This window comes from Lepus europaeus, chromosome 20 (assembly GCF_033115175.1).
Source record: "Lepus europaeus isolate LE1 chromosome 20, mLepTim1.pri, whole genome shotgun sequence".
Classification (NCBI taxonomy): Eukaryota; Metazoa; Chordata; class Mammalia; order Lagomorpha; family Leporidae; genus Lepus; species Lepus europaeus.
This window is the reverse complement of record NC_084846.1, coordinates 26,300,307-26,324,525: the sequence shown is the minus strand read 5'-3', so window position 1 is coordinate 26,324,525 and position 24,219 is coordinate 26,300,307. Positions and strand designations below refer to the sequence as shown.

Genomic DNA, 24,219 nt, shown 5'->3' with positions numbered 1-24,219 from the left:
CCATCTGGGTGTCCCACTTGGGTGGCAGGGACCCAAGTACTTTGGCCATCACCCACTGCTTTCTCAGGTTAGCAGGGAGCTGGATTGGAAGTGGATTATTGAAGACTAAAATCGGGACTGTAGGCAGTGGTTTAACCCACTGCACCACAGTGCCAGCGCCTAACATGGGTTTTATTCCATCTTTGGGTTACTAGTGAGAAATGTCCGTGTTGACATTTTCCCATTAGTATAGCTTTGTGTGCATTGTTGGTTTTTGAGACTGTGGCAAGGAAGACTGGAGATGTATAATACACAAAATGATTTGGGGATTCTTGAAAATTAGAAGATGCATCCCTGTAACATTAACATTTCTCATTTCTGTAAAACCCCTTAGGAGGCAAGATTTCAGATTTGTTTATTTGCCCTTTTTATCTCGGGTAAAATATTTTGAGGCCCATGAGGATTCGTTGATAATGAGAGGTGGAAATAAATGCTGCTCCCAGCACTCAGCCGGCTCAGTGCTGCAGACACCATCGTGACCCAGTGCGTCCTGAGCATGCGTAGCTGGTGTGCGTGGGGAGAACCCACGTGTTCCTGCTCTGAGTGTGTGGACATTTTCTCCTGTGTTCCCGGGCATTGGCAGTCATTGTCACCTTTCTCCATCCACCGATTAGGAAATGCCGAGGGATCGCATTTAAGGTTTTGAAGGCATCTTCATTTCTTCCGAGTTACCTCCCAATAAGCCTTTATCAGGTCCTGGGTGCACACAATGTAATGCCCTCAGTTGCCCTTTGACCTACTACTTTTTTTTTCTTAATGTTTATTTATTTATTTGAAAGAGAGACAGAGATTGCCCATCCCCTGGTCCATTCCCCAAATGTCTAGAAGAACTAGGGTTGGGCTAGGCCAGTACCAGGAGTTTGGAACTCCAACCAGGTCTCCCACATGGACAGCAGGGACCCAACTAGCTGAGCCATTACGTGCTGCCTCCCAGGGTGCACACATTAGCAGGAAGCTGCAGGGGGAGTGGAGCTGGAACTTGAACCCAGGCCCTCCACTATGGGGCATGGGTGTCTCAAGTAGTGACGTAACCACTGCACCAAACGCCCACCCCTGCCTGGCGGCTTCATTCCAGGGGAGCCAGGACGCAAGCGGATGGGGGAGCTTGGGAGTCTTGGTGATTCCTCAGCTCAGCTGGCTCTCTTTTGTTTGTCTTAATTCTTAGCTGTTTATTTTCATTTCATTGGAGAGACACAGAGAGAGAGAAAGAGATCGAGAGATCTTGCATCCACCAGCTCACTCCCCCGAACACCAGCAGTAACTGGGGTTGGGCCAGACTGAAGCCAGCAGTCCAGAATTCCATCCTGGTCACTTAGGTGGGTAAAAGGGACCCAAGCACTTGAACCCTCATCTGCTACCTCCCAGCATTCGTTAGCAGGAAGCTGATTGGGTTGTTTGCAGAAGGGCCAGGACTTGAGCCAGGCATGCCAGTATGATATGTGGGTATCCCAAACAGGGACTCAACTGCAGGGCCAAGCACCCACCCCTCCCCATCCCCGGTGGCCCCTTTGTCTATTTGGGGCCTGCTAACCGGAGCACACGGATGTGGCTCAGGGATCTCAGCAGAAGGAGATACTGGCCACATAGGGGACAGAGGAGCAGTGGACAGCGGCTGCCAGGCCAGGCTTTGTTGCTGCTGCCTGGTTCCATCCTGTTCTCAGTGCTCATGCTGAAGGATGCTGAGCGCCCCACTGCACATCTCCAGGGACCCCACCTGCAGGCTCAGCTCACAAGGAATTAAACTAACGCTGGAACTTGCCCTCTAAAAAGCGTAAAGCAAGTGAACTTCCTGGTCCTCCTCCTCCTGGTTTGCGGTCTCTCGTGGTGTTGAAACGCAGGGCTGTGGTCAGTTCCCATGATGCCCTCTGCCCCTCAGGGGTCACACAGCTGGATGAAAAGATGGATGGCATGGCATGTCCTCTGTGTGTGCTGCTTTAAGTTTGCATGACATTCTTAACATATATGCAAACATACTTACTGCAAGACCCCGGTACAAATCCACTTTGGTACCACTGTGGTGTTAATACTTGTGAATGGCATCTCATCACCAAATGGTTCATAGGTTTCTGTGTCCAGCACTCAACTGGGTCTCTAGATAGATATGCTCCCATTGGACAGGTAAGGAAACTTGCTCAGAGAGACCAAGCAACCTAGAAAAGCCCACTCAGCTACTAAGTGGCAGATCTAGGATTTAAATTGAATCATCACACTTTTCTTTGGAGGGCTACCATTGTCCAGGTTTGAAAGAGAGAGGGAGAGAGCTCTTGTGCACTGGTTTACTCCAAATGCACACAGCAGCCAGGGCTGAAGCTAGAAGCCAGGAACTCAGTTCAGGTCCCCTACCTGGGCGGCAAGGACCCAACTACTTGAACCATCACCTGCTGCTTCCCAGGGTGTGCAGCAGCAGGAAGCTGGAGTCAGGAGCCAGAACCAGGAATCAGAACCAGGTACACTGATGTTGTATGCAGGCAACTTCAGCACTAAGTTTTAACTTTTATATTACCCAGAGTTGGTCATCACCCATTCAGTAGAGAAATGGTCAGGGAGGTGGGAGGAGGTGGCTTGTTAAACTTGGGTCTGTCGAGTCCCCGGTGATGGACGAGTAGTAGCTGAGGTGGGACGATGCCCGGCCTTTTGCACACTCGTCTTTCTGATTGCTACAACCCCGAAGGGCCTGATAGCTTCCTATTTCAGGTGATGCACTGGGGGTTCTGGGTGTCTTTTCCCCCCAGCCACACAGTTGTGGGAGGGTTTGGCCCTGGCACCCTGTCCTGCCTGCACAGTGGGAAGCCTTGTCTGCAGCTCTGATCCCAGCCTTAATATGAGGAAGGGGCCTCTCTGTGGGTGGGTGGGGCTCAAAAGACCCTGGGCGTGAGAATCAAGCTCCATCCCTGCAGCGGGAAAGCTCGGAGGCTTCTGCTTAGGTCTGGCTTTGGAGCTCTAGATGCTGAGCTCTTCCACGGGCTCCTGGCGTAACGCGGCCGCCATCTGTGCTCTGATCCCCTGGGGCTGAGCCTCTGTCTCCTGGGCTCTGTCAACCTCTGCCCGTGATTTACGGTTATCTGTCTGCGCGTCTGTCACTCTCCAGGCCATGCATTCACCCTACAGAACTAAACAGAGCAAGGCTGTTCCCAGGCAGGCAGCATCAGAGTAGGGCTGGTTATGTCATGTCTCCCTCTTCATCCTCCATCCCTCCTCCCGAATCTGCCCGGGAACCGAGAATTTTAATATTGGACCTAAAGGACTTGTTGGGAAAGATTTCATAAGATTTGAGCTTCCATGATTTAAAAATATAACACTTTTGTGATTAACTGCTCTCAAAGACCACACCAGGAAGAAAATCATTTGGAGGGGCCGGCACTGCGGCGTGGCGGGTGGGACCGCCGCCTGCAGTGCCAGCATCCCATGTGGGCACTGGTTCAGGTCCCGGCTGCTCCACTTCCAATCCAGCTCTCTACTGTGATCTGGGAGGGCAGCGGAAGACAGCCCAGGTGCTTGGGCCCCTGCACCCACGTGGGAGACCTGGAGGAAGCTCCTGGCTCCTGGCTTCGGATCTGCGCAGCTCCAGCCATTGCGGCCAGTTGGGGAGCGGACCAGTGGATGGAAGATTCTCTCTCTCTCTCTCTCTCTCTCTCTGCCTTGTCTTCTCTCTGTGTGTAGCTCTGACTTTCATGTAGATAAATAAATCTTAAAAAGAAAAACACAAAACCACTTGGGATGACACCCACATCCCGTATCAGGGTGCTTGGTTCAGTCCTGCTTCTGCTTTCTGTCCAGCTTGCTGCTAATGCACAGCCTGGGGAGCAGTGAGTGATGGGTCCCTGCTACCCGGGTGGGAGACCCGGATCGAATTCCTGGTTCCTGGCGTCAACATGACCCAGCCCTGGCTGTTGCAGGCATTTGGAGAGTGAACCAGTGGATGGAAAATCTCTATCTCTTAAATAAAAAAAAAATTTTTTTAATTAAAAATTAATTAAATTAGAAAGTTTAGGGAGGCTGGCACCGCGGCTCACTAGGCTAATCCTCTGCCTGTGGCGCCGGCACACCAGGTTCTAGTCCCGGTCGGGGCACACCGGATTCTGTCCCAGTTGCCCCTCTTCCAGGCCAGCTCTCTGCTATGGCCAGGGAGTGAAGTGGAGGATGGCCCAAGTCCTTGGGCCCTGCACCCCATGGGAGACCAGGAGAAGCACCTGGCTCCTGGCCTTGGATCAGCGCGGTGCGCTGGCCGCAGCGGCCATTAGAGGGTGAACCAACGGTAAAAGGAAGACCTTTCTCTCTGTCTCTCTCTCACTGTCCACTCTGCCTGTTAAAAACAAAAAAAAACAAAAAACAAAAAAAACAAAAAAAAACCTTTCTCTTTAAAAAAAGAAAAGAAAGTTTAGGGAGCTGCTCCCCGTCTCTGTGCTGCTGCCTCCTGCCGTGACAGCCGCTCCAGTCTCCCATTTTCCCCTCCAGCTCCCAAAGCGATCCAGTATTCAGGCTCCCATCCGTTGTCCCTTCATTAAACACTTCCCAAACCCTAGCTGAGTGTTGCCTTCTTTTTTTTTTTTTTTTTTTATTTTTTATTTTTTGACAGGCAGAGTGGACAGTGAGAGAGAGACAGAAAGGTCTTCCTTTTGCCGTTGGTTCACCCTCCAATGGCCGCCGCGGTAGCGCGCTGCGGCCGGCGCACCGCGCTGTTCCGATGGCAGGAGCCAGGTGCTTATCCTGGTCTCCCATGGGGTGCAGGGCCCAAGGACTTGGGCCATCCTCCACTGCACTCCCTGGCCACAGCAGAGAGCTTGGCCTGGAAGAGGGGCAACCGGGACAGGATCGGTGCCCCGACCGGAGTGTTGCCTTCTGTTTCTGCCAGTGTCCAGAGTGAGTGATCCCTTGAGCTGTACAGCCATGGATGCACACTTGGAGGGAAAGACACCTACATGCCCTAAGGGACTGCAGACTGTCCCCAGCTCTGTGGCTGCACTGTGCAGCAAGTTACGAGTATAGTCGGCCCCAGGATCAAACTCCTAGACTGGCTTTAGCATCAGGTTTTTCAGATGAATTGATTTATAAAATAATAAAGCTTAGAGGGGGTAAGAACTAGCAGCCTGGAGCTTTCTAACCAGACCATGATTTGCTGGTTTTCTTTGAATGTGTGGTCAAGTTCTATAATAAATTTGTGTTTGCTTCCACGCTTATGAGAGTCAGGCTTTACCTAGATTTAGTTTATTTGGATTATGAATCCTGTTAGTCCCACTTGGGCTGTAATTCGAGTTATTAATCTTAATAAATGTCGGGTAAAAAGACGAAGAACTAATGATGATAATTCGATAATTCTCCTGCTAGAGTAGCCTGCTCAAGGTTGAATTGGTTCGGCCAGTGCCTTTGCGGCCTGGTCATCATAACCACTCACCTGGACACACATCTGCTGACTTAATCTTGCTCTTGACCCGTTCTCTTGTCAGCAGTACCCTCTTGGCCTTTCGTGTTTTTGACGATCTGATGACATGTTTCCATAACCAAAAAGCAACATGAGATGCACAGTCAGCGGATCTGTGAAGGCTGTTTTCACACAAACTTCTTAGACAAGGCCTCCCTTCTGCTGTGCCCCCATTTATAGTCTGGAAAGAGATGCGGGCTTGCCAAGCTGTGCGCGACTCCTCGTAGCTTCAGACAGAGCTATCTCGCTCCTGCTGGAGACAGCCAGCTCTTTGGGCTTCTTGGCTGATGAATTCTGTGGGATTTCAGGCTTGGAAGGGATGCAGAGCCTAGCCCTACCCTCGGTCAAGAACCGTCTGCTCGTTCCCTAGTGGTTGCCCTGGAAGGCGCACTCTGCTGTCTCGTCCCTGCTTCCATACACTGCACCACACGCAACCCCGTCGTCTTGCACCTGGCAGTGGAGGGTCGCCTTTCTGAAGAGTCAGGTGCAGTCCCAGGGCCTCTCCATCACAAAGGGCAGCTCCCAGACTGGAAATGACCTGCTGTCACTCATGCCCTTGATCTCTCCTTCCTAAGATGGTCCAGCAACCTGGCCTGAACCTACCGGAGCACTTTCTCTGCCCACCTTGTGGCTTCTTAGTGTAGACTCCCAAGTACTGTGGTCGGCAACCCCCTGTGTCCACACACTCATCTCTGCCCAGTTTTCTCCTCCTCCTCCTCTCCCTGTCCTCGAGTTGCACGGACACAGGTGCCCACAGACACAGACTTCCTCCGAAACAGGTCCCTGCCACGTGTGATGCGCCCCTGCCGGGACTGTCAGCACTTCCTCTTCCCCTCGCAGAGTCTTGCTGTGCCTGCTCTGAGCTGCCTGAGCCGTGGCCCCCACACCGTGCTCAGCTCTCGTCAGCTCTTTTTCTCTTGGAGTCTGATCCCTCGATGGCTTCTCCAGACCACATGAGCCATCCATAATCGGGACCCGGCTCTCCTAGCAGTTCCAAGCCTCACCATGGCCAGTTGCACCCTGTGCCTGACCCACTCCATAGATCAGCCTGCTCGCTGGCTATGGGCACCAGGGTAAAGCAGATCCCAATGACAGCAGTCACCTATGAGGGGGAGCACGGGCGGGGGCCCCCACCATCCTGGGGGACATCCATGGTTCTGTTCAAAAAGAGCTGGAGTATAGTCTGTTTGGACTCAGTCTCAGCCTCACCACATCCCTGCTCTGTGATCTTTCTTGGTCAAGTTAGTTTTTCTCTCTGCTCCAGTCTCTATCACTTAAATGGGGGCTTTTACAGTACTTACCTCAAGGTCATTGTCATGAGTAGATAGTGACTGTTCAGCTCTTAGCTTTGCCTGCTGCATGGTGAACCCTCAGCAAAGTTCTTCTATACTGAGTTGCTTGGTCGTGGCCAGTTCCTTCTGGTGCCCATGCCTTGGGGGTCCACTGGTGACATATGACAGTGCTGTGTCCTTCATTCCTGAGTTGTGGTGACCTCTACCACTGTGGAATCACATTATGTCACCTCTAAATGGCACAGTTTCTACTGAGTACATGGCGTTCTGCGCTTCTCAAAACGCTTATCACTGGGGCAATGTTCAGCCTAGCAGGTGAAACACTGGTTAGGATGCCCGCATCCCATGCTGAGCTGTGTGGATTACATTCCTGGTTCCAGCTTCCTGCTAATGCATGCCCCAGAAGTTAGCAGTGATGTCTCAAGTAGTCAGCTGTCTGCCTCCTGTGTGGGAGACCTGGACTGAGTTCCTGCCTCCTTGCTGCAGTCCAGCCCAGCCAGTTCCAGCCATTGCAGCCATGTTGGGAAGTAAACCAGCATATGGGAATGTGCTCATTCATATTCTCTCTCTCTCTCTCTCTCTCTCTCTCTCTCTCTCTCTCTGTCTCCCCTTTTCTCCCTCCCTCTCTCTCTCCCTCCCTTTATCTCCTGCATCTCAAATAAAAAACAAATTAATCTCAGATAACGGTCAAGCCCCAGGGCTGTCTCACAGTGGTTTCTAGGTGAGCCATCTCCAGGCCAAGGTTCTGAACTAGCACAGGCCATGTTGATGTGGGTAAACGCCTGCCTGTCTTGAGCATTGTCCCCCGGAACAAGCACTGCAGCTGTTCTCAGTGTCGCCAGGTCCATTTGGGGGCCTTGCCTAAGTTGATGGTCAAGGTGCTGGGCAGGGCAGGCCAGAGCCAACCACCACCACCAACAATAACCACCACCACTAAGAACCACCAACCACTGCCAACAGTAACCACCACCACCACTAACAACAACCACTAATAACCACCACCACTACCAACAACAACCACCAATAACCACCACCACTACCAACCAGCACTACCACCACTACCAACAACAACCACCAATAACCACTACCAACAACCACCAATAACCACCACCACTACCAACCAGCACTACCACCACTACCAACAACAACCACCAATAACCACTACCACCACTACCAACAACCACCAGTAACCACCACCACTACCAACCAGCACCACCAGCAAAGTAGTCTGATGACTCAGCAAGACACCCCTCTCTGTCAGCCTTATCAGAATTCACCCCTTGAAGTGAATTGTTTGAGATGGAAGGTGTTGTTCTCTAAACCTCAACTTTACAATGCACATTCACCCACTCATCCTTTCCTTCTACAGCTTACTCAGCAAGTGTTCTTTGAGTCTCTCTGCCGTGTCAAGTCCTGGCTGATCAGTGAGAACTAAAAGCAGAAGATATGATGATCCCCGCCCGCAGGTGGCCGCATGGCCTAGGGGAAGACAGAAAAACGGCTGCAGCCCCTGCTCTCAGGGTACCAAGCCAGGAGGATTTGTGCAGTGCCCTGGGGGCCATGTGGAAGGACTGTCAGGCCAACTGGAGGCCACGGGATTCCTGGGAGGGGAATGATTCTGGATGGGAACGTCGTGGGTGCATCAGAGTTAGGCTGAGGCCTTGAGATGGACACAGGCGTAGTGAGCCAGAAGCTTCTTCTAGGTCTCCCACATGGGTTCAGTGCAAGGTACTGGTTCTCGGCCGATGCCGTGGCTTAACAGGCTAATCCTCCGCCTTGCGGCGCCGGCACACTGGGTTCTAGTCCCGGTTGGGGCGCCAGATTCTATCCCAGTTGCCCCTCTTCCAGGCCAGCTCTCTGCTATGGCCCGGGAGTGCAGTGGAGGATGGTCCAAGTGCTTGGGCCCTGCACCCCATGGGAGACCAGGAGAAGCACCTGGCTCCTTGCTTCGGATCAGCGTGGTGTACTGGCCCTGCACCCGCATGGGAGACCAGGAGAAGCACCTGGCTCCTGGCTTCGGATCAGCGCAATGAGCCGGCCGCAGCGGCCATTGGAGGGTGAACCAACGGCAAAAAGGAAGACCTTTCTCTCTGTCTCTCTCTCTCTCTCTCTCTCTCTCACTATCCACTCTGCCTGTCAAAAAAAAAAAAAAAAAGGTACTACTTCTGTTGTGCATTTGGAATTCACAGATCTGATAGCAGCATGGCCAAACAGCTTTGCCACACAAAGCGCAGGGAGACCTGGGAGCCCTCCTCTGTCTTCATGCTCTTGTTGGGCTCTGCTCAGAGGGCGCTGGGATTCTGGGAGCACTCGCCCCATGATCACTCCTCCCCTGCATACAGCTGAGGACCCCAATGCATTGCTGTGCTCCCTCCTGCAAGCCCTGTCCCCCGGGCTAAGCCTTGAATCCATTTCGTCTGTTTTTGGAGTTCTTATTCCTCCTCATCCCTTCAAGAGAGGAGGCACAAGGAGTGGTTTCTGCAGATTGGGGGCTAAAGTGTGTTTTGGGAAGAGGGGAGCCGTCTCCCTGAGGTGTCCACACTGGGGTTCAGCACCATGGGCAGAGACCTGAGGTGGCATCCGCACCTCACTTGGCTGTCTGGGTGGCCCTGATGGAGCCCCTTTCCCCACTGTCCTGAGAGTTCCTCTCACTTGCTCAGCTCATCCCTCCCCCTCTCCCTCTCCAACCTCCTCCTCTCCCACATGCCGCAGTGGCTGTGTCTTCTGACATTACCCTTTGCTGAGCCATGTTCCCCACCGCCACTGCAGGAAGTTCGGGGCAGGACTGCCCTCACCCCGACATAGGGATGAGTTTGGTCCCGGACTCCACCCCTCTTGGCAGTGCCCACCAGGAACATACCTGCAAGAGAGCAAGTAGGGTTTCTTGCCTGCTGTCCTGAGAGATGCCTGCCCCCATGGGGACAGAGGGGCAGTGCAGGAGGGGAAGGGGATGACATAGAAAAGGAGCTGGGGGAGGGTGTTGTGCTTCAGTAGGTTTAGCCACAGCTGGGGACAGCAGCATCCCATGTGGAAGTGTTCCAGTCCCTGCTACTGTTTCTAATCCAACTCCCCGCTACTGCCTGCTACTCTGTTTCTAATCTAGCTCCCTGCTACTGCGCCTGGGAGGCAGCCGATGAGGGCTCAAGTGCTTGGGCCCCTGCCACCCATGTGGGAGACCCCGATGGAATTCTTGGCTTCTGGCTCCTGGGTTTGGCCTGGCCCTGGCTGTTGTGGGCATTTGGACAGTGAACCAGGTGATGGGAGATATCTCTCTCTCTCTCTCTCTCTCTCTCTCTCTCTCTCTCTCTCTGTGTGTCACTCTGCCTTTGAAATCGTTTTCAAAAAATGAAGAAGAAAGGACATGGGAGTCGTGGGTTTGTGTGTGGGGATCTTGGGAAGGGCTTTGGTAGGCAGGAGCTTGCTTGGGGATGGGCTAAGTCTAGGACTGGCCGTCCTAACAGGTCTTCTCTACCGGGAGAGCAGATGTTGAGCAGAGCCACTGCTGACGCTGGGAACGAAGCTGCCGTCACTCGTGTCACCCGGGCGCCGGTGTCCTGTGTGCTGGACCCTATTCACGTTCAGCCGTGGACACAGAGAGGATGAGTTTTTGTCTTGTTCCACTGTGGTCGCAGAGTGGCCTTGTCTGCTGGTGACTTTCTGCAGGAGCATGTGGAAACCCAGTTGAGTGCCAGACCAGCCCCCAGGGCTCGGTGTCTGAATATACAGTGGCAAAAACCCCAAGTGTTTTGGTTGTTTATGTTTCCTGTTCTCACTCAAGCAGCCACGCCAGTGGATGCATGTGTGTGGGGGCAGGGGAGAGCTCCTTTTGTGGATGCACCGCCTGGGTGTCCTCCTCCCACCCTGTCTACCTGGAGGCTGAAGCAGACCCCTTGGAATCAGGGCTCTGCCCCACAAGGCTGCCTCGCACCTGGGATGCCCACTGCAAGCTCCTGGTGGTTTTACCTGCACTTCTGACCCGCGGGCTGTGAAGCAGAGGGCCTTGGGTTTGATTCATGTGCTAGAACAGCTCACAGAACTGTTGGCTTAGATTTCCCAGTTTCTAAGAAAGGACTTTTAAAGGACACAGCGGAAGCCAGATGAAGAGATCCAGAGGAGGTCTGGAAGGGGCCTGGGCGTGGGAGTTTCTGTCTCTGTGGAGCGGGGTGCACCTGTCCTCTGGCCAGGAGATGTGTCCTCACTCACCTTGCCGGGAGCCCAGTGGACCCAATCCTTGTGGGTTTCTCTGGAAGCTCTAGGATGTGGGTCCCTAGATTAAACCATAGGCCACTGGCAACCCTCCAGCCCCTCCCCCACTGCATTCCAGCCCTAGGAGCACCTGGGCGGTTCCCCTGGCAACCAGCCCCCCCCCCCCCCATCCTGGGGCAAACCCGGGACTTTACAGAAAAATCACCTAATTAACATAAATTCTGAAGGCTGCTGGGGCTGCTTGTAAATCACAAAAGACTGCCTTTCACCTGTTAGGGCTCTGGGGTTGTTCACAGCTGCGCGGGGAGCCCAGGACCTGAGGCCTGATATTTTAACCAAGGACCGTCCTGTGGAACTACTCACTCAGGAAATCACTGGGGTTATAGGAGCTGGGAGTGCAAACCTGGGAGGAAAACCCAGGCTCCTCTTCTCTTGCTACTCTCCTCCCCAACCTGCCTGTGCCAGCTCAGGTGGGAGGTGGTCCCCAGCCCCTCCAAGATCCCCATTCATCACTTGTCTCTCCCTGCCTCCTTGCCCTGGCCAGACAGACATCCTCCAGCTTCCCCCCCCCCCCCCAATCACCTCCTGCAGTCTCTTCATGTGGGCCTCCTTCCCACAGTCCTAGGACCGTGAATGTGTGGAAGACACCTGCAAATCATTTTTTTAAAAGGACTTATCTATTTGAAAGGCTGAATTACAGAGAGAAAGAGAGAGACAGAGAGATCTTCCACCCACTGGTTCACTCCCCAGATGGCTACAACAGCCAGAGCTGGGCCAGGCCAAAGCCAGAGCCAGGAGCTTCTTCCGGGTCTCCCACGTGGGGGTGCAGGGGTCCAAGGACTTGAGCCACCCTCTGCTGCTTTCCAAGGCACATTAGCAGGGTTAGCTGGACTGGAAGTGGAGCAGCCGGGACTCGAACCCACGCCCAAATGGGATGCCTGCACTGCAGACAGCAGCTTCACCCGCTGTGAATACTTTCACTCTGAACCAGGCTAACGCGCATCAAGAGCGAGCAGGTCAGGCAGCATTCATCTCTCTGTCCTCCTTGAGAGCCAGATATCCTAAATAGGAGGAGGAGGATCTCGTGGCAGTCTCAGATAACGTGCCTCTCTCTCTGGACATGGATTTTTCTGCCTTTTCTTCCTAACAGCTTTTCCAAATGGAAATGCGATCCCAGCGACATAGATGCTATTGATAGTATATCAGCGCGGCCCAGGCGTTCGCCTGCCTGCCCAGTGGAGTGTGGCTGCCATGGGCGCAGCCACGTATCGCCTCTCAGTTAGGCAGACATGAGAGAAACCCTGCCCATGCATATGTATGTGTGTGGCCCTGGGAAGTTAATCACACCGTACATCACGCACGCGTGGAGTGCAGAATGCACTTCAGCACGACAGCGGGTTCCTGGGAAATGCGTGTCGGCCAGGGACAGGCCTGCGTCCTTTCAGGACAATGTGTGTGTGTGTCTGGACGTGTCGGTATGCCTGTTTTGGGGGCAGAGGGAGAGGGGTTCAGTATCTGCCCTCTTTCCGGCCCCCTTGTTCCCCTTCAGCCACCTGGATAACAAAAGAGCCCCGTAGGAGAAATGAGAAGTGGCGGTTACACATTGATGTTCACGTTCGGGGAGCCAGGCAGCCATCCTCCGGGAGAACTCACAGTGAATACCCAGCATTAATCGCCACAGTGACTTCTGCGTCTGACCTTGCTGAGACAGTAACGCAGCTCCACGTCCTAGCATCATGTGCCGCTCAAAGATCAGAAAACAATGATCATGAAATTACAATGCTGTGTAGAACGGCCAGTACTCTTAGATTTCTTAAGAAAATCTTGGAGGACCTAAGTGACCAGGAAACTGAGGGGTCGGCACACCAGGAGTTGAATGTGGTCACGGATTTGGTGAGCAGTTAAGGTGAGATCAGTGCCTTCCCACTCTTAGGAAAGGTGAACAAAACCCGTATTCATCCCTGATTACCCTACTGGATCAGGTACCTGTTCCCCTGTGGGAGGCCCCCAGCCTTTCTCCTTAATGTCTGTACCTAATTAGAGGTGCGATTTGCTGTCAGTAGCAGCAGGAACGTGTGAAGAGAGGTGAAACCTGCTTGCTGTCACCTCCTCCTGCTCACATCACCAGAAATGCAGTGTCCTTAGGTGCATCCTGGGTTCTCCCCCACCGGGGTGGGAGGGGCTACCTTCTGCTTCCTGGGTGCTGCGCTGGGGAGAATCACACCCGGAACCCCCTGCGAGAGGGAGTTCCTCACTCACGGTTGGCCGGGTCAGCAGGGGGCATCCTCTGTGACAGGGCCACGTCAGCACAGCACACTGGTCCCAGCCGGGAAGCTGTGTATGCAGAAATGAGTGATGGTTCAGCCTTCTCTCCTTTTTACAAGCTGGGCTGGGGTGGAGACAGGCAGAGAGCCCTCACCCCGGGACAACTCTATGAGATTCCAACAGGGGATCACTTTCTGCCTGGCTTCTTTCTAGCAAGGCAAGTGAGTGACCACCCTGGGTGATGGAAGGGGTAGCCTTCTATCTCCCTTTAAAGACAGGCTGGGAAGCCACTGCATGTGCTGTGCACCTGCTGTAGCCGTGGAATACAGCTTCTCAAAGCAACAAGGGCTCTGGTATTTCAATAGTGGAAGGTTTAAGTGCTTTCCCCATGCTGGTAGTGTTTCCTGAACGTCAGCCAGGTGAAGGAAGGCAGCACGATGCATTCCCTCATTGCAGTGGTTCAGATAGTTTTAATTTTAAACACCAACTCTTGCAATGCCACCCCCTCCCCCCCGCCCTGTATTTTCTATTTGCTGTATTTCTGACCCTCTGTGCTTTGGGTCCGGCTGCTGCACCATGGACTCTTAACGGTCTCCGCGTTTATTCTGAACCTTGAAAGAAGGGGTGCGGGGTCGGGGAAACAGCTCCAGGGAACGCAGCGCTGCAGCTTCAGCGAGCTCCTGGGGGTCGGCTTTGGGGGTTCCCTCCCCTCCCCTTTTCCCCCGTTCTTAATCTCCTCTCCCTCTCTCCTTCCCCCATCCACCATCAAAGCAAGACGAGGAGGTGAGCACGGTGCAGGTGCGAGAGCAGGAGCGGGACGTCCTGGTGCTGAGGAGAGTGCGGGGCGGCGGCCCAGCCCCCGCGGCCGACGGCGATTGGAGGTGAGCCTTGCCCGCGCCCCCCGGCCCCAGCCCGCGCCGCCTCGTCTGCCCGCCTCCCTGGCTCTCCTCCCCGCCTCCCCGGCGCTCTGGCTGACTGCAGGGCTCCCCGCAGCCAGACGCGCGCCGTTCGCCGCGAGAGCACGGGCGCGGCGCGCGGGCTGCGAGCGCTTAGGGGATGCCTTTGTTAGCGCCCGTGCGCCATGGGCAGCTCCCGGCTGAGGGTGTGTGACCCGCGGCTGCCGCGCAAGGAGGAGCGCGCGCCGCCCCTGCCCACCTTCGATGTGCCTTACTTCAAATACATCGACGAGGAGGATGACGAGGACGGGTGGAGCAGCCGCTCGCAGTCCTCCGCCGAGGAGGACTCAGTGGACTCCCTGCTCTCCGACAGATATGTGGTGGTGTCCGGGACCCCGGAGAAGATTCTGGAGCACCTTCTGAACGACCTGCACCTGGAAGAGGTCCAGGACAAAGAAACAGGTAAGGCCATGGCGCTGTGACCCCACCCTCCCTGCAGGGGGGCGAAGCTGGCAAGGGGGACCCGGCACACGCCTCGTGCCCTCCGGTCCCCATCCGGTCCACGGACGTGTGTCCAGCCCCTGCCGGCTACTGGAGAAGTGTGTACAAAAAAAACGCCTGCTGGGCAGATGTTCCTGCTTCTCCCGTGGTGGTGTTTCCCCCAATGTCACCTACAGGCAGCTGGCAGGTGGCCAGCGTTCCATCGCCTGTGCGCACGGGAAAGAAATGCCAGGGGCTTGGGGCCCGCAGCGACCACCTGGTGGGAGGGAGTGCGGGGCTGGGGGCCCGCGCGTCTCCTAGTCCAGACGTCAACAATGAAGGCAGCTGCAGGCTGAACCTCAACTTCTGCCGTTCTCTAAGTGCTCTGCAGGCTGGCTGCTCAGAGCCAGGGTGAGGGTCGTAGCCCTGCAGACCACGCACTGATTCACTGAGGCCTTAAGTGATCAGCTTTCCTGTCCTTTCTGCTTAACCCAGCGCAAAATACCCTTTCAGCTTGCCCACCCATGCCCTTCTAGGAAGCGTTGCCGTTCTGTTGACGAAACGACTTAGCCATAGCACAGAAGGGAGGCTCCTAGAGTCTCTTAACCAGAACCTGTAATTCGCTGCAGCCTGGAGCAATTATTTCAGTGAATAGGCCTGGGCTGGGAGCATGGCGTTTGCAGCTAAATGAAATGCGCTTTTTTGCAGCTGCCCTGGCCCCTGTGATAACCTGCGCCGTGCAGGATGTTGCTTGCGTCAAGAAAAGGCAGTGGTGGATTGCACTGGTGCAGAGCCCTCGGGCTGCTGCTGGCAGGGCGGGAGGGATGGTGAAAGCACAGGTCAGGCTGGAGCGAGAGTTTCCCGCGGCCTGGTAGTTCTGTCCGAACCTTAGGAAGGAAGGCCAGTGAGAGAAACACAGCAAGGCGTGCCCACCGTGCCTACAGGAGCAGACTAAAAACAGGAGCAGAGTGACCCAGGGGTGTTCCTTAAGGTCACATTATTGTCTGATCTCAGAATCCGAGCAAATCCGAGGGAACTTCTGCAAGTTCCTGCAGAAATGGCACTAAGAAGATAAATTGCTTTTGGCACAGAAAATGTTGACCTCCGTGTGTGGTTTTTTTCCCCCATGATATGCGTCTCCCATGAACTTTTTGAAGTACCTGCATGCTTTATTTTGCATTTTTTTTTCTTTTTGGAACGGGAGGAAAATCATTTTCACGAAAAGCTACAAGACAAATGGATTCTCGAGGCATGGGCTGTTTTTGTGTCTGTATGTTCCATGCCCTTGCGGCCGGTTCACATGTTCTGCTTCATCAGGTGCAATCATGGAACTGCGTGTGATTTCCAGGTCCCCATGGCCAGGCTGCCTTTACACAGGCCATTTGCTAGAATATCGGCAAGCTCTTTGTCATGGAGAGGCCACCTGACATGTGGCTTTCTCCTTGTTGATGACCCTCAGCTTCTCTCTAATACATGACTTTGAATGTAGGTCATACTAAGAAGCAAAGCAATGATTAAAGCCTTAACAAGGCCTAGCTGGATCCCCCCCCCCCCGTTTTTCTAACTGACATTAGTTTGTGTTCCCTTTACTTTTGCAAAAAAAAAAAAAAAGCCACACACACACACACACACCCCACCGTGCTCACTATCAAGTTCCCTCTACTTCCTGCTGGGACTGATGGGACTGACAGATCTCCCCAGTACTGTCACTAACGCCACCGGATAGCAGCTAAGCACGGGCTGCCGAGTGTCATGCCTGCTGTCTTCCCAATGATGGCAGCCCCGGGGTCAGAGCTGTCCCTTCAGCCGCAGAGCAGAAAAAGGACCAGGGCTCAGGGACTTGACCTGAGGGCATCAGCCTCGGTCAGGGCCGGAGGGGTCAGCCCCACCTGATTCCACGAGCTAGCTCATTTCCTTGAAGTGTGCGGGGACCACCACACATGAAACCTTAGAGTTTTGCAGGGACATTTGAAAGCATAGACATAGAACCAACTTTTCCTTCTGTCGAAGAAGAATTTTTTGAAATAGGAAACGTCAAAAGCTTTAGAGACAGTGATTGATATGTATTATAATAGGGACGCCCAAGTGGAAGTCCCAGGTACTTTGTCAACACTTCAAGCACTGCGCTTGGAGAAAATACAACGGAAAAGCCACCAGGTAGTTTTGACGATAAAAAGAAATCTACTAAATATAAAGTCCATTTTGTGTTCGAGTTCAAGAGAAAGGGGTTTGAACACTGGACGAATGAGATGTTTAGATCATTGAGCCTCTCTTCCCTGACACAGGTGACTTCTCGGTCTCTGTCTCGATCCGGCTGGCAGAGCCCGGGTGCACAAGAGCCTGATAGAGTTGCACAAACCATATGGAAGACAGATGGAGGGAAATGAGAAGGGGCTGCAATAAAAGTCAGCAGCAGCGGTTTTATGTTCTTGAGCTCCCCTTTGAGGGAGATGGCGCCAGATGGGGCCGGGTCGAGCCATATGGTGGACCTCCACGGTGCCCCGGGGGCAAGGAGGAGACGGGGTACAAGGGAGGAGAGCCGAGCCGTGGCCCCAGCAGCTGGGGTGAGCCTGTTCTGCATCCTCACCTTCCTGTGCTCCTGTGCCCCAGGGATGCTGGGAAGGTGACCAAGCGAGAGATGTGAGGAATTGCCCATCCCTGTCGCACAGAGGTCACTTAGTTGTGAAAACATAGATGCAGGGCCCAACAGAGGCCTTCTTGTTTGATTTTTAATACATTCATTTATTCTCCTTTCATTTGAAAGGCAGAGACAGAACTCTTGTTGCTTCCCTCCCCCAAGTGCCCACGACAGCTGGGAATGAGGCCAGGCCCAAGCCAGGAACTGGGAACTCCATCCAGGTCTCCCGTAGGGATGGCGGGGGCCCTGCTGGGGTGTACTTCAGCAGGAAGCTGGAATCAGAAGCGGAGCTGGGACTCAAACTCGGCCACTCCACCATGGGCCGTGGGCGTCCCAAGCAGCACCTCAGCTGCTGCACCAACCCCCGCCCCGCCCCGCCCCAGCACACAGGACAGGCTGGGGGGGCTGCTAATGGATGTTCACATAGCAGTGGGAAAAGGTCACTGAACTGAGTGGCCAAGGAGAGAATGCCAGGGCATTTCTGTTGCTCCTCAAATCCAGAGTGGAAGAGAGGGCCGGGCACTGGGCATGGGGGCTGAGATGCTACTTGGGATGTCCCACCCCAAATAGGAGTGTTCGAATTTGAATTCCACCTCTGCCCCTGGTTCCAGCTTCCTGCTAGTGCAGCAGGGGATGGCTCGAGTTCTTGGGTCCCTGCTACCCACGCTGAGACATCCAGATTGAGCTCCTGGCTCCTGACTTCAGCCTGGCCCAGTCCTGGCTGTTGTGGGCATTTGGCAAGTAGACAAGCAGATGAGAACTCTGTCTCATCTGCCTTTCAAGTAAATAGATAAATCCATATTAGAGTAGAGTAACAAACAACCGAACAGCTCATACAGTGGCCTGTTACCAAATCAAGCTGAGTTCTGGATGCAAAGATGAGTTAGAGATGTTTACATGCAACCAGTAATGCTTTACCTAAATCATTTCATACATGCACATTTACCATTACTTATTTTCTTTTTTTAAAAAAAGTTTTATTGGCCGGTGCTGGGGCTCACTAGGCTAATCCTCTGCCTTGTGGCACTGGCACACCAGGTTCTAGTCCAGGTCGGGGCGCCGGATTCTGTCCCGGTTGCCCCTCTTCCAGGCCAGCTCTCTGCTGTGGTTCGGGAGTGCAGTGGAGGATGGCCCAAGTGCTTGGGCCCTGCACCCCATGGGAGACCAGGAGAAGCACCTGGCTCCTGCCATCGGATCAGCGCAGTGCACCGGCCGCAGCGCACCGGCCGCGGCAGCCATTGGAGGGTGAACCAATGGCAAAAGGAAGACCTTTCTCTCTCTCTCTCTCTCTCTCTCTCTCACTGTCTACTCTGCCTGTCAAAAAAAAAAAAAGTTTTATTTTATTTATTTGAAAGAGTTACAGAGAGAGAGGTCCTCCATCCACTGGTTCACTCCCCAGAGGGCTGCAACAGTTGGAGCTGTGCCAATCTGAAGCCAGGAGCCAGGAGCTTCCTCTAGGTCTTCCATGTGGGTGCAGGGGCCCAATGACTTGGGCCATCTTCTACTGCTCTCCCAGGCCATAGCAGAGAGCTGGATCGAAGTGGAGCTGTCAGGACTAGAACCAGCACCAATATGGGATGCCAGCGCTTCAGGCCAGGGCATTAACCAGCTGCACCACAGCATTGGCCCCACCATTACTTATTTTCATAATCCTCAGTGTTCATATTTTTTCTCCCTGGTAGTACTAGGCACAAGGAATTGTCCAATGACATCTGTGGCATTGAACAAATGAATTTTTTTTTTTAACTCTTAAAAAGCATACAAATGGGAAATACTGATAGAGAACAAGTATACCAACCAGGCATTTGGGTCCAGCTTTGAAATCCTCATTACTTTATAACCACCCCCATCTGTTTACCTTAGCCAGAGCACTCCCCCAAAAGAGCAAGCAGTGATGAAATGTGTGGTCCCGTAAGTTTGTCAGCATCTCTTCCTTTGCACCGCTCTTCATTGTTGGAGGTGGGAGAACTTCTGGAGTCTGGTCGCTGGGTGCTTATTCATGAACCTGGAGACTGTACTGGAAGATTTCCCTTTTGAGGCTCAGGTTCTGCCTTGAAAGCTCCTGCAATGTTCGAGAAAAACCTAGCCATTGTGGCAGCTCCCCCTTTCATGGTCCCAGAAATAGGGCAGACACCGGTGGTCATTCAGAGCCCAGGAGAGTGACAAAGAAGCCACAGGGAAGCAGCAGAGAGTTGTGAGTGGAGGGGCCGGGGGCACAGCCAGCCCTGCGCTGTGCTGTGGGCTACAGTGCGTGCTGCTCTGGTTAACTCCCCCCTTCCCCAGAGAGAAATCAAAGTGGGTTTTGCTCGCAGATACTTCTGCTGGGAATCATGATTTCTGTTTCAAAGCCAGGGGGTGACTGTGTAGCAGATGGATTTTTATAGAGACAAATCTTGCTGATTTTTCCCTTCGCATCTGTGATATGACAGGCTCACCATAGGGAAAACAAAAGAGGAAATGCATTATTTTCCATTTCCTTATTCTTTGTTCATCATTTGGAAGAAAATGCCCTTAGGATTACAGATTTCCAGGAAAAACAAGCTGGAGAGAATAGGATTGTAGGAATAGGTTACACCTCCCAGGCGATTCTCATTAGACCTGACCTGATTTCTTGAAGGTATGGCTGCCTTTTTTTTTTTTTTTTTTTTTTTTCTGTGAGGTTATCTATCATTCAGGGTAGTCTGTTACCACATCCCAGCGTTGGTGCTTTGCGCCCAGCATCTCGTAGCAGGTGCAGTGTGTGATTGAGGTTGTGAGTCTTGGTTGTGAAGAGGCACAACTTCCGTGCAAGTGCCTGCTCCATGTTACAGGAGCACTGCTCTGACAGAACCACAGCGAAGCCAGAGCGGGCCCCATACACACGTCACCTTCTGTTCACTGTTTTTGTCTCTTCCATTGCCAGCAGCCCGCTGATAAGAAGCCCTGACACACGAGTTTTGTGGAGGAAAATTAAGAATGCTTTACTTGCGATCCTTGCAAAGATAGAAGACAGGGCAGTGGGCGCCTTCCATGATTCCCTTGTCTCTCAGGGTTTTTCTGGTTCAGTGCGAATCACCTCTCAGTTCCAGATTTCCAGACCATAATATCCCCGTAGCAACATGACCTTGGCAGGACTAAACTTTTGAGGGTAGGTAGAGAAATCTTTAGATACTGCTAAATCTTTCCATGATTTTGTGCGATTATCTTTCATATATCTATGATTTCTGCAGTGCCATATAACAAGTGGAGCAGGGTAGCTCATCTGTGGTTGCATATTACCATTCCCTGGGGCCCTTACAAACCATACCAATGCCCAGAGACTTATTCTACTGAGTGGAGCTGCAGTCTAAGCCATACGCGCTTTAACAGCTCCCCAGGTGAGGCTAATGAGCAGTGAAGTTTGAAAGCCTTAGAAATAGCACTTTGTCTCCCTTCCATTAATTTCTCTCTTTTCTTTTGAAAGAGAGACAAATATATACACACATACAGAGAATGAGAGAGAAAGAAATCTCTCATCCACTGGTTCATTCCCTCGCATTCCCTCAACAACCAGGACTGGACAGGCCGAAGCCAGGATGCAGGAGCTCCATCTGGGTCTCCCATGTGGGTGGCAGGGACCTCAGGACCTGAGCCATCACCTGCTACCTCCCTGGGTGTGTATTAGCAAGAAGCTGGAATCACTCAAACCCAGGCACGTTTTAGGATGCAGGCAGCCCAAGTGGTATCTTAACCTCTATGCCAGTCGCCCACCCTGCACCTCCAGTTATTAGAGACCCGTGGCAGGTTTCTGAGAGCCAAGGGCATCGTTCCTGCTTTCCTCCCCCTCCCCCTGGCAACCCCTCTCCAGAGCTAGCCTCCAGCCTTGGGGCCGCTGGCGCCTGCCCTGCAGCTACGATGCACGAAGTTCAGAATTCACAGACCCTCACAGAAAAGGACAAAACCAGAGGGCAGGAAGAAGCGCGAGGCCCGCAGCTGTTTGGTGTCTCAACCCTTAGCACTGAAGAGCTGAGGGTGCAGAGAACACAGCCCACCTGGCTTCTGGCTGGGGAGCCACTGCACTACAAGGCTCTCCAGGCTCTGAGGACTGCCAGCGCAGGATGATGGCTTCTGTGGGGAATGAGGTTGTTTTTTGTTTTTTTGTTTTGTTTTGTTTTTTTGACAGGCAGAGTGGATAGTGAGAGAGAGAGACAGAGAGAAAGGTCTTCCTTTTTGCCGTTGGTTCACCCTCCAATGGCCGCTGCTGCAGCCGGCGCATCGCGCTGATCCGAAGCCAGGAGCCAGGTGCTTCTCCTGGTCTCCCATGCGGGTGCAGGGCCCAAGCACTTGGGCCATCCTCCACTGCACTCCCGGGCCGTAGCAGAGAGCTGGCCTGGAAGAGGGGCAACCGGGATAGAATCCAGCGCCCCAACCGGGACTAGAACCCAGAGTGCCGGCGCCGCTAGGTGGAGGATTAGCCTGTTAAGCCACGGTGCCGGCCGGGGAATGAGGTTTTAAGGGAGCAACCGATGCCCAGAAGCAGGGAAGGGAGACGAGCCTCTAACCTTGGGCCGCGTTCATAAACGGCCTGAGAACTTAAGCAAATCACACATGATCTCTGCGGCAGCCTTCATCCCTGAAACGGTGACTCAGAGGGATCTGCCGCCTTTCCCTTAAAAAAAAAAATTATTTATTTGAAAGGCAGAGTAACAGAGAGGAACATCTTCCATCCACTGGTTCACTCCTCAAGTGGCCACAAACACCAGGTCTGGGCCAAGCTGAAGCCAGGAGTTAGGAATTCCATCTGGGTCTCTGATGTGGGTGGTAGGGGCCCAACTACATGGCCAGACTTCCACGGCCTTCTCAGGTGCATTAGCAGGTGCTGGGTGGGAAGGAGAGCAGCCCATACTCAAACCACACTGTGATATGGAACGCCAGCGTTGCAAGGGGCAGCTTAGCCTGCTGCTCTACAACGCCGGCTCCAAAGATTTATTGATAGGCGGAGTGACAGGGAAGGAGAGAGACAAATCTCCACTGGTTCATTCTTCAAATGCCTGAAAGAAACAGCCAGAGCTGGGCAAAGCTGAAGCCAGGAGTCAAGAATTCCTTCCCGGGGCCCACGCTGTGGCGCAGTGGGCTGAGCCTCTGCCTGTGACCCTAGCATCTCATATAGGAGCTGGTTTGTGTCCCGAATGCTGTGCTTGTACATAACCTTGCTCAGTGAGAAGCCTTGAAAGTTCCATTGAGAAATTATACTATAACATTTCCAAGGGCTGGCTTTGATTTATCACCTACTAGTAAAATCCATTTGCAGAGTTTGATTACCAAGCCATTTTGGGATATTCAGAAATAGTTTATTGGAAAGGCAGAAGTAGCAGCTCACCTTCTGCCGTGATGAAAAGCGCCACCTCCTGTCTCTTACACTTGTTACCCCTGCAATTCCTGAACTTGTACCTTGACCCCACTGCCTCTGTCATAAATCGAACAGTGCATTCTTCGTTATTCAGTCTCCACATGCACCTGAATGAATACCTTAGGAAAACGTAATTCCTTCATGCTAGGTAAAAATAACGTTGTGGGTGCCAGTACTGTGGCACAGTGGGTTAAGCCACCATCTGCAGCACCAGCATCCCATATGGCTGCTCCACTTCTGATCCAGCTCCCTGCTAATGCACCTGGGAAAGCAGCACAAGATGGCCCAAGTGCTTAGGCCCCTGCATGCCCATGGTTTCAAAGAAGCTCCTGGTTTTAACCTGGCCCAGCACTGGCTGTTTCGCTCATTTGGGGAGATCTCTCTCTCTTTTTCTCTTTCTCTCTCCCACACTCCCTTCTCTGGAACTCTGAATTTTAAAGTAAATAAATAGGGGTTGGCACTGTGCCGGAGCAGGTAAAACCGCCGCCTGCAGTGCAGGCATCCCATATGGGCACTGGTTCAAGTCCCAGCTGCTCCACTTCCGATCCAGCTCTCTGCTATGGCCTAGGAAAGCAGTGAAAGATGACCCAAGTCCTTGGGCCCCTGCACCCGTGTGGGAGACCTGGAGGAAGCTCTTGGCTCCTGGCTTTGGATCAGCCCACCTGTGGCCATTGTGGCCATCTGGGGAATGAACCAGATGATGGAAGACCTCTCTCTCTCTCTCTCTCTCTCTCTCTCTCTCTCTCTCTCTCTCTCTGCCTCTCCTTCTCTCTCTGTTTAACTCTGAATTTCAAGTAAATAAATGCATCTTTAAAAAAATAATAAATCATATATATATATATATTTATACCTTAGACTTCTTGCTATGAAGGAACCATTTTAAATGCCAGAGATGTCCCTGAAAACCAAACATTACAAGCTTCATGGAGGCTGATTTTCTCAGGGAAGGAGTCGGACAATGAACAAAATAAATAGGAAAATATTATATATTAAATGATATCATTACAGGCACTAGTGTAGGGCAGTTACACCCACATGTCTTTAAAATTAAAGAAGCGGGAATCTCTTTTAATGCATTTAAAGTATTTTCAGCATTAACATGAAAATTCTAGTCATTTGCCAGAATTCAGAACCGGAAGAAGCAGCTTTGTTGCAAGTAAAAGAAATTTGCAGTATTCATAGGGAAATTGCCATTGATGAAGTCTTCGACTCTGCAGCAGAGTAGATGCTTGACAAAGATGTCAGCCTTTTCCCACCTCAAAGAGTGAAAGCAGCTTTTTCCAAGACACACAGCTGGACGAGGCTGGCACCGGAGGTCTTTTTTAGCTGTCAGAAGCTGCCACTTGGAAATATTAGGTTAATTTTGTTTGCATACATGCAAATAAAAAAAATCAGCAGAAGAGTAAATTCATTGGCACAAACTCCAGCTGGCGCGGCTGTGGCTCAGATGCGGTGAGGAGTGGCAGTGTTCAGCAAGGGCTGTGTTTTGTCAGATACCCCGAAGACTCAGAACCCCTGTGACCGCGCCGGTGAAGATCCCCAGCACGGTGGCTGCAGACACGCCACAGCAGCAGTGCTCCGGTTAGAATGTGGTTTCTGCCCTGCTCAGTCACGTG

At 52.8% G+C, this 24,219-nt stretch overlaps 1 protein-coding gene across 1 annotated transcript in view; it reads left to right on the top strand.

The window, feature by feature from the left end:
• Positions 1-24,219, top strand: part of RAPGEF5 (Rap guanine nucleotide exchange factor 5) — a 249,155-nt gene that overhangs the window by 155,393 nt on the left and 69,543 nt on the right. Inside the window, exons 10-11 of the mRNA XM_062179032.1 lie at positions 13,993-14,102; positions 14,491-14,579. Coding sequence (XP_062035016.1) covers positions 13,993-14,102; positions 14,491-14,579 — 199 coding nt within the window. The remainder of the gene's footprint in view (positions 1-13,992; positions 14,103-14,490; positions 14,580-24,219) is intronic.